The sequence below is a fragment of the Triturus cristatus genome, chromosome 6, assembly GCF_964204655.1.
Source record: "Triturus cristatus chromosome 6, aTriCri1.1, whole genome shotgun sequence".
NCBI lineage: Eukaryota > Metazoa > Chordata > Amphibia > Caudata > Salamandridae > Triturus > Triturus cristatus.
The window spans coordinates 904080262-904090823 of record NC_140589.1 but is presented as its reverse complement, the minus strand read 5'-3'; the positions used below and the strand labels follow the sequence as shown (position 1 = coordinate 904090823).

At 43.2% G+C, this 10562-nt stretch overlaps 1 protein-coding gene across 1 annotated transcript; it reads right to left on the bottom strand.

Annotated features, from left to right (window-relative positions):
* Positions 1-8247: 8247 nt before the first annotated feature.
* On the bottom strand, positions 8248-9282 carry TAAR5 (trace amine associated receptor 5). Its single transcript, XM_085609738.1, has one exon. The coding sequence runs from the start codon at positions 9280-9282 to the stop codon at positions 8248-8250; it is 1035 nt and encodes a 344-aa protein (XP_085465864.1).
* Positions 9283-10562: the final 1280 nt, after the last annotated feature.

Here is a 10562-nt window from a genome sequence, read left to right as displayed (position 1 = left end):
CTGTACTCCATGACACTCCACGTGATGATACTCCGCTTATGACAATCTTTTTCACCCTGCTCCATTCTTTAACACTCTACTGCACTCTATGACTGTCTACAACATCCTACTCTACTCTTCAACACACCATTCCACTGTGCAACTCACTGATCTAGTCTACAATACCTGACTCCACTATATGAGCCACGGTGGCACTACACTATATAACTCTTTACTACACTGTACACTAATCTACTACACTCTACTTTACTCAACTCAATTTCAATCTACAATATTCCAGCCTATGACAATAGGCTTTAGACTTTGCAACACTCTCTTCCACTGTACTGTTGGACACTCCACATAACGACTCTCCACTTGCAACACTGGACTGTACAATTTAAAACATATTTTTATTTAAAAAATTAAAAAACAAATTGAAATTCAATAAGAAAAAAACACATTAAAGCTTGGTTATAGTCAGGAAAGCTTACTTTCCCCATACAAACCAAGTTTAAACTACACAAACTTTAAAAATTCCAAAGTTATAGTTAAAACTTTCATTTACAATTTAACTACCACCTTCAAATTATTATAAGTAGTGGACCTTGTTACACACTCATTTCAGGTCGCTAACCAGACAAGACTAACTATAACTTGCCACTCTACCATGCACTGTGTTCTCACAAATAATGATACTCCACTGTACAACACTACACTGTACAAGACTCTGCCAATCTACTGCATGACACCATACTTGAAAACACTGAACTATATGATACTCTACTTCACTGAACTCCACTCTATGCAACTACTTTCTACAACACTCTGATACACTCTATGCCACTCTTCGACACTCTACTCGATGACTCTCCACTCCACAAAACTCCATTTCATGAGTCTCCAGGCAACAACACTCTACTGTAGGACATTCAGCTCTACTGCTTGACATGTTAATACACAGTAAAACATGCCACTCCACCCTACGATACGATATGATATACCACGCCACTCCCCTGTATAACACTTTACTCGACTGTGCACTATTTCACACCACTCTACTCAACTCCATTCTACAATGCTCCAGTTTACGACACTAGACTGTATGATGCTCTCCTTCACTGTACTAAACAACACTTCACTTTCTGACACTCTAACCAATGACAATCCACACTGCAATTTGAAACAAATTTTTATTAAAAAATTAATACCATTAACATACAATGAAAAAAACAAATGCCAAGGATAATTTATAGCCAGAAATACCTTATGTAATCTTTCCATAAAAACCAAACTTAAAATACACAAACATTTAAAATCGTAAAGTTATAAATATAACTTCAATTTATAATTTGCACACCACCTTCAAGTTACTATAAGTTGTGTATCTCCAATCACAGTCTCGTCTCCTCATTCGCCACACTACTGTACTGCATGCCTTTTCCATGCACTGTTTATACCCTTGCATGCCCAAGGAGATGATGGACGGAGTGCTGAAACTTTTCAAACACTCACCCCAAGTCACAGATCTGGGTTGAATCCATCATCATTCTTTAGCTCACTCTGCCACGCCAGTTCAGACACAGCTATATGCAAATCAGTCTTGACCATGTGCCTCATGGGAACAGTCCAGCCCGAGCTGCCAAGTCGTGTCTTCCCTAGAACGGAAACAAGCATCCTGGGACCGGTTTCGGGCCAACAGCCCTCTTCAGCCAGGCTAGATTGAATCCAGTGGCAAAGTGAGCAAGGGACCCATGTCTGGGCATACCCTGCCAACTTAGGGCAAACAAAGCAAACACAAGGTGATGATGAACGGAGTGCTGAAACTTTTCAAACACTCACCCCCAGTCACCGATCTCGGTTGAATCCATCATCATTCTTTAGCTCACTCTGCCACCCCAGTTCAGACACAGCTATATGCAAATCAGTCTTGACCTTGTGCCTCATGGGAACAGTCCTGCCCGAACTGCCAAGCCCTGTCTTTGCTGAACCGGGAACAAGCATCCTGGGACCGATTGCGGGCTAACAGCCCTCTTCAGCCAGGCTAGCTTGAATCCAGTGGCAAAGTGAGCAAGGGACCAACGTCTTGGAATACCCTGCCAACGTAGGGCGGACAAAGCAAACACAGGCATGCTACATCACATATAGCATGTGAAATCATAATGTTCATAGCAACACTTCTAACTTAGAAAATTACATTATTTATCACAACAAAGTGCATGGTAGAGTGGCGAGTTAATGTCAATGTTGTCTGGTTAGCAAACTGAAAAGTGTGTGTAATGAGGTCTGCTACGTATAATAATTTGAAGGTGTTGGATAAATTGTAAATGAAAGTTATAACTATAACTTTAAAAAAAAATAAGTTTGTATAGGTTAAACCTGGCTTGTAGAGGGAAAGTAAGTTTTCCTAACTATAGCTAAGTTTCAACCTTTGTTTTGTTTTATAAAAAAAGATATATAAATATATATTATAACGTTCATGTAACCTTTGTTTTTTTCAGTGAATGAATATATAACCCTGGCCTCCAACACCACTGACGCCAGAACCAGTGACACCCTGAAATGCATCCTTCTCAACGTACACTCCGTACATAAACACGCCATGGAAATCTGGAACTTACTCAACTCTCTTTCACCGGGCATTGCGTTCTTCACAGAGAGCTCGACCAAAGTATCCTCCGCCTCCGCCCCCGACATCAGCACCGCCATCCCAGATGGATACAAGATCCAGAGGAAAGACCGCCCCAACCACCCAGGAGGGGGCCTTGTCATCACCCACAAGAGCAACCTCTGCCTCATCACCTCCAGCGAAACCTTCCCCTCTTCCGAACACCTGCAGTTCCAGATCCAGACCACCCTCACAGCCACACTCCGAGGAACCCTTGTCTAGAGACCCCCCGGCCCCCGAACTTCATCGCACCCCACGCCATCGCCTCAACAAACTACATACTCATTGGAGATCTGAACTTCCACCTCGACAACCCCAGCGACCCCAACTCCACTATCCTTCAAGACAACCTCACCAGCATCGGACTTAAATAACTCATCAACACACCAACTCACAGAGCAGGAAACAGCATCCAATTCAGCCACACTACGCAGCCGCCATGGACCAAACACCACTGCGTACACTTCGACATCAACAAACCCAAGGCATCCAAACCAGGCCCACGCCCACCACGAAGGAACTGGAGCAAGGTTACCGACGAGCAGCTTAACTCCACCCTCACCCAAGACAACCACACCTGGGCTTCCGACGCAAACGACGCAGCCAGAGAACTCCACACCTGGATCTCCAACTGTGCAGATGAGCTTGCCCCGCTACGCAACCCCGACAGACAACGCCCCGGGAAAGCCACCTGGTTCACCACCGCTCTCCGTGAAGCCAGACGCACCTGCAGACGCCTGGAGAAGAACTGGAGAAACACCAAGACAACTGAAAACCACACCACCTACAAGGACACCATGATGGACTACCACAACTAGATCAGAGCCACCAAGAGAAATTTCATCCACAACAAAATTCTGGCAAACTCCACCCACTCCAAGGAACTTTTCAGTGTCATTCAAAAATTCATCAAACCCACACAGAGAAGCCACAGACATCACCCCATCCCAAGACCTCTGCAACAAGCTTGGAACCTATTTCCACCTCAAGATCAAAAACCTCTACAACAACTTCATCGACCATCCACCAGATGCCACAGACGGCCCCCGCCCACCAGAAACACCAGCCAGCCCACCATCTCCAGCTGGACACCGATCACAGCCGAAGACAGCGCCTCGACAATGAAAAGCATCCACTTGGGGCCCCCACCGACTCCTGCCCCCCTTACATCTACCACAGAGCTGCAGCCGCCATCGCACCTAAACTAAAATGCACCATCAACACCACCTTCAAAACAGTCATCTTCCCAAATGACTGGAAGCACGCAGAGGTCAGACCCCTGCTCAAGAAGCCCACAGCTGACCCCACCGACCTCAAGAACTATTGGCCCATCTCGCTCCTCCCCTTCACAGCAGTTGCAGAGAAAACAGTCAATAGGAAACTGACACGATTCATTAAAGAGAACGCTGTCCTCGACCTATACCTATCCGGATTCTGAAGCAACCACAGCACAGACACCACCCTACTCGCTGCCACAGACAACATATGCACCCTCCTGAACCAAGGCCACTCCACAGCCCTCCTCCTACTGGACCTATCAGCAGCCTTCGTCACCATCTCCCACCGCACACTAGTCGCCAGACTACACGATGCAGGCATACAAAGAACAGCCCTGGACCGGATCCGATCATTCTGCACCGGAAGAAGGTAAAGGATCAGACTTTCACCCTTCCTCTCCAACCCCATGGAAATACCTGCGACGTCCCATAGGGTTCATCACTGAGCACCACGCTCTTCAACATCTACATGGCCCCCCTCGCAGCCATCGTCCGACAACACAGCCTCAACATCGTATCCTATGCCGCCAACCCCCAGCTCATACTCTCCCTCACCAAAGACCCCACCACTGCCAAAATCAACTTCCAGAAGGAATGCAAGACGTCGCAGTCTGGATGACCAACAGCTGCCTGAAGCTCAACACCGAGAAGACAGAAGTCCTCATCCTCGGTACCACCCCTTCTGCATGGTACAGCACCTGGTGGCCGACCGCCCTCGGAAACCCACCTACCCCCTCAGACCATGCCAAGAACCTCGGCATTGTACTAGACTCATCACTCACCATGAACCGACAGGTCAACGCCATTACCTCTAGCTGCTTCAACAACCTCCGCATCCTCCGCAAGACCTTCAAGTGGATCTCCCCTGAGTCAAGGAAGACAGTCACCCATGCACTCATCACCAGCAGACTGAACTATGGAAACACACTCTATGCCTGCATCAACAAGTCACTACTCTGCAAACTGTAGACACCTCAGAACACCGCCGCCAGACTCGTCCTCGTCATCCCCCGACACGAACACATCTGCCAACACCTACAAAGTCTCCACCGGCTCCCCGTGGAGAAAAGAGTCACTTTCAAAATCCTCACTCACACCTACAAATACCTACACAACAACGGACCCAAATACCTCAATGACAGAATCAGCTTCCACGTACGCAAAAGAAACCTCCGATCTTTCAACTAGGGGTGGGCGGAATTTGCGGAATTAACCTTCGCAAATTATCGCGAGAATGTTTAAAATTATCGCAAACAAGCAGAAATATCGCGAAGATGCGGAAGTTTTTTTCCGGCATGTTCGCGAGATTTTCTGCATGGTTGCGGGTCGCCAACTTACCCATGTGGTTGCTTGCGGGCGCGGCCATCTTGTTTTGAGTTGTTCTCGCGGTGCATGATCGCGAGAAGAAAGACGTGATCGCGCGACGCATGACGTCACTGCGGGCGCGAACTGTCGCGAGACAGTGCAAATGGCTAAAAACAATACAACATCTCATGGAGAACGCGACCGGATCAAGAAAACTTGTCGGCGAACGCAGGGATTCAGGTAAGGCGATCGCACGCGCGCGAGAATGTATCATTTTACAGCGCGAGCAAGAAACAAATTATCGCCAAGCTGCGGAAACCGGAATTTTTGACATTTTCGCACTCTCCGCGGAACGCAAAAATGTCAAATTATCGCAATTTCCGCGAACGGAACAAAATTTTTGCCCAGGCCTACTTTCAACCACGCACTGGCCGAAACCCTGCACATCCACAGAGCCAGAGCAGGTGGAAGATCCTTCTCTCACATTGCAGCCAAGACCTGGAACGAGCTACCGACAGACATCAGATGTGCCCCATCACTGAAAACCTTCAGGAAGACCCTCAAGACCTGGTTCTTCGGCTAAACAGATCTGCGGACCCCCCTCAGTGCCTTGAGACCCTCACGGGTTAGTAGCGCGCTTACAATCCCCTGATTGATTGATTGATTGATTGATTGACTGGGTGAGTGAATAGGTGTGTATATCAGAATTAGTTTGTGAATGGGTGTGTGAGTTTCTGAGTGTATGAGTGTGTGACTGGGGTCATAATTCTCATAGAAGGTCTGTAACTGAGTGTGTGAGTGACTGTATGAGTGTATGAGTATTTGAGTGTATCTGTGAGTAGGCGTATGGGTGTCTGAGTGGGCCTGTGAGGACATACATAAGTGTGTGAGTGGGTCTATAGCTTGGTGTGTGCGTCTCTGAGTGAGTCTGTACATGGGTGCATCACTCTTTGAGTGAGTCTGCAAGTGGGTACATGAGTACCTGAATGGATATGTGAGTGGGTGCATGAGTATCTGAGTGGGTATGGTACTGAATGTATAAGTGTGGGAGTGGGTATGTGAATGAGTGTAGAAGTGAGTTTGTGAGTGCATACATGCGTGTGTGACAGTGACTGGCAAGTGTTTACAAATATATATATATTTTCACTAATGTTCGCTAAGACTTTGCAATATTCACGATGTCCCCGCAATGGTACATGCGGGCCCGCGCTGGTGATCGTGGCATCGCCACAAATCTTGCACGCGATAAAAAATAATAATTTTGGACACATAACTTGTGTCACTAGCACACCTATTTCTCAAGCATTGGATTAGAGTATCTCCACCCTCACCTCTTATGTGAGCTTTCACACAAAGTTTCAACCCTGGGAACCATTCCCGGATGATAAAATGGTGGCCGCAACATTCTGTTCTGCTTGCATCCAGCCAATCAGAGCATTCCTGTTGGTGCGTGCATTCACGATTAACCGCGAAACCCCCACGAAATATCCGTAGCCAGAGATATATCTATATTTTTTGCCGAAATTTCGCAAAAACGACTGGACAGATTTTCAACAAATAACAAAAAGCACAATCTGTGTAACAATATCTACCTTTCTGCCCAATTTGGTGTAATTCCGTCCAGCGGTTTGGGCTGAAGGTTGGACAACACGTTCCTATGCGAATTGACATTACACACACCCTTTATTGGCATCCCTATTTCTCGATCACCATGCATGGATCACTCCAAACTTTCCATGACAAACAGAACCTACTTGGACACTTTTTTTGGAAAATTTCATGAAGATTGTTGTAACTACGCCTAAGGTATAAACAAGTCAAAAAATGCTTTTCCTATGGAAACTAGGTCCTAACTATAACAACCTTCTGCCGACCGGCAGTAGGTAATATATATGTATTACCTACTTATAATTGGATAATATAGAGAAGTGAAGTTGTTAACTTAAAATTCTATGCCAGATGAGGTATTTAACACACACATCTCATTAAGATAAATATTAACCAAACTCTGTTTTTGAACATTAGTGAAGGTTCAATATGTTGCTGATGTCAATAATTTGCACAGATCCTTTAATTTTCTCATGCACCTCAATAATAGTAAAAAGTGATTTCACATATGTGCTTTGTGATCTGCCTGTTTTGCTTGTTGTGAAAGGATGCACCCATAAGTTTTGCATATGTTTTGAACTATTGTGTCTACGTGTACCTTGTTAAATAACTGCCAGTATTAGAAGGTTACATCAAACGGTTTTATTCATTGGATGATGTGATCAGTAATGTCGTTTGAGATGCCATCAGTGATGCCATCAATGATGTCAATGATGTCATGAGTGATGTAATATAGGAGGTTAGAAGCAGTGCATGGTGGGGATGCAAGTTAAAATTAGCTCAGTAAACTGTGATGAATTTCAGTGTTTTTTTCTTTTAAAATGGCTTCAGTTTCCAATACGTGCTACTGAAACTAATATCATAAGATGGAAGCAGGTAGATCTGGGATTTAGACATTGGGCCAAGGCTCACTTACATGCAGTTTTAATGAAAGGTGAGCAGGACATCATGGTAAATTGCAACCTGAACACAATATGTGCTCTTTGATGCTGGCACTCTCATATTTAAAAACATATGCCTATATCTGTACAGGCTGATTCTACAGCAATTGCCTTAGTTGTTTCAATTCATTTTAAAACCCTTCTCTTCTACTGAGAGCTTGCTTTCTGTATCTTGTAAAAACAATTTCCATTTGTGGGCTGTCTCCTGGTATGTTGAACGGTGGAAATTTGTTAGACGTGGCCAAGATCATGGTGGTTGACGGTCTTTCTGTTTGCAATGAGTGCAGAGCATGTCATTTCGGCGTTTTGGTGCTCTCAATTACCTTGGTGGAAGTGGCAAGTTTTGTTTTTGGAGCTCTTGCATGTGGAGTGCTTTGATGCTACAGAGACAGCAGACCATTTCCAGAAATGCATATGCTCACAAACCATGCTTATTTTTTAGATGTCACAGAAATAATTTATCCATCAGTTACCCTTGATATAAGTCCACTGCAGAAGAGCCTGGTTCAAAAATAGCACAGCTTATTATCATCTTCAGTGCTTTGCGAAACCAGCGGTAGGAGAAACCATAAATTAAGGGATTGCAAGCGGAATTGAAGTAAGCAAACCATATAGAAATATCAAAGAGGAGAGCAGGAGTAACAAAATTCAGGAGACTGTCAACCATGGTGTCTAGCGTGAAGGGCAACCAGCACATGAGGTAGAGCCCCATGGCAATCCCCAGGGTCTTGGCTGCCTTCCACTCTCGCTTTGATGTTCCAGTTGGAATCAATGAACTTGTCCTGTTGCTCATGGCGCTGATCTCTTTTGCCTGCCTTATGGCCACAAGATAGATTTTGGCATAGAGAGTTATCATTAAGATGCAAGGAACAAAGAACATGGGGAAATTCAGCCACCCCCACAGTTTGTTGAAAAGTAGCTGACAATTGCCTGCACAGGGTATGTCCAGCAATAAATGTCTCAGCCGTCCCTCAACCACATCAGTGTAGAGAAAAATAGCAGTGTAGGCAATTGGTGCTGACCAGGCAATACCTATGTACATGCAGGCCACTCGAACAGTAAAACTGGTATGATAGCGCAAAGGGTAGCAGATGGCACAGTAACGGTCAATGGCGATGAAGCATAGGTGCATAATGGAGACCAAACAAAATACGGTGTCCAAAAATGTGTGCAGCCTGCAGAAGATATCTCCAAAATACCAACAGCCCTCCACTGAGCGGGAAATGCTGAAGGGCAGCACCGTTAATCCCAGAAATAGGTCAGCAAGGGCCAGTGAAAGCAGCAAGAAATTTGTTGGACTGTGAAGCATTCTGAAATGGGAGATTGAAATCACCACAAAGAGGTTGCCCACTACAATAAGCATCATGCCAGTAGAGCAGGTGATATAGACAACCAGCTGGACACCAAATGGTTGCAGGTTTCTGGTACAGGAGTCGTTAAGCATCTCATAGCACAAAGGAGTTGCAGGCAACAATTCACTGCGGATGTCCTGGCTAAGCCTCATTTCTGTCTGAAAGCATCCCACCAGCAACCTATTCAATTTCTTCTTATAAATTTATCTTAATAGGTGATGTGTACTTGATGAACGGCTTGAGGAAATCTTGAAGATGGAAGAATAAAAGGAAAAATAATGAGTAAGAGTGATAATTATAAGAATTTGAAAGTTATATTATCTGAGAGACAATGAAAAACCACTGACATAAATAGCATGAGTGAAAAGAGGATAGAATTAAAAAGAGAGGGAGAGATTGTGAAAGACAGCTGGCAAAAGAGTTATAGATAAAGATAAAGGCACATATGAAAGAGATTGAAAGAAAAGACGAAAGAAAGAAAAATGTAAGGATGAAAAAGAAAATGTAATACGAAGTGGAAGAAGATAAAATGTGTGCATATTGGAAGGAGGAGATGAGAAATATGAAGAAAGTCTAAGAAAAGAGAGGAAGAGCTTAATACCGACAAGTAGAGGGTTGAAGCACAATTAGCAAATCTTAGTAATATCTTTGGGGTTTTTGGACAAAATATTGAGTTGTAAATATCGGGAGATAGAAATATGGCAAAAAAATATTGCGATGCAAAAATATTGTGATGCAGAAGTATGGTTGTGAAGAATATCGTTTTTTCAGGAAAGTAATATCGTTAAGAATATTGTTGTTGTAAATACTGTTTATAATAATATAGCTGTTAAAAAATCATTATAAATGTATGCATTGTGTTTAATGTGTTTGAGTTCATGTATTAATTTTATGTGTTAGTTGTTAATAGTAATTGTAATAGTAATTTATTTTGTCATAATGTTTTTTGGGTTTGTAGGGGTGGGAAGTTAATTAAATAATAATGAATTGTTCATAATTAATAATTTAAGTAAGTATGTGATTGATATTCATTATGTATATTATGCAATATTAATTTATACTTATTCTGTAGGCACAGGTTGCTATGTTCGATGTTGTATATTATTTTACTATATTTTAGGTGCGTTCTGGTGGATTTGTAGGGGTATAAGGTGGGAAGTTAATTAACTAATATTTATTTAACAATAATTATGAATGTATTATTAATAACTTAATTGAGCATTAATCATCTAAATTGTGTAATAATTATATTTTTGGTATATTTTAACTGGGGGCTGCTGAGTTTGTAGGAGTGTAGGCTGGGAAGGTAATAAAGTATAATTAATGAACAATTAATTATGAATTTATTATTATTAATTTAATTGATAATTGTGTATATTGTGTAAAAACTTTAAACTTAAGTTATATTTTAGGTGTGGGCTTTTGGGGTTTT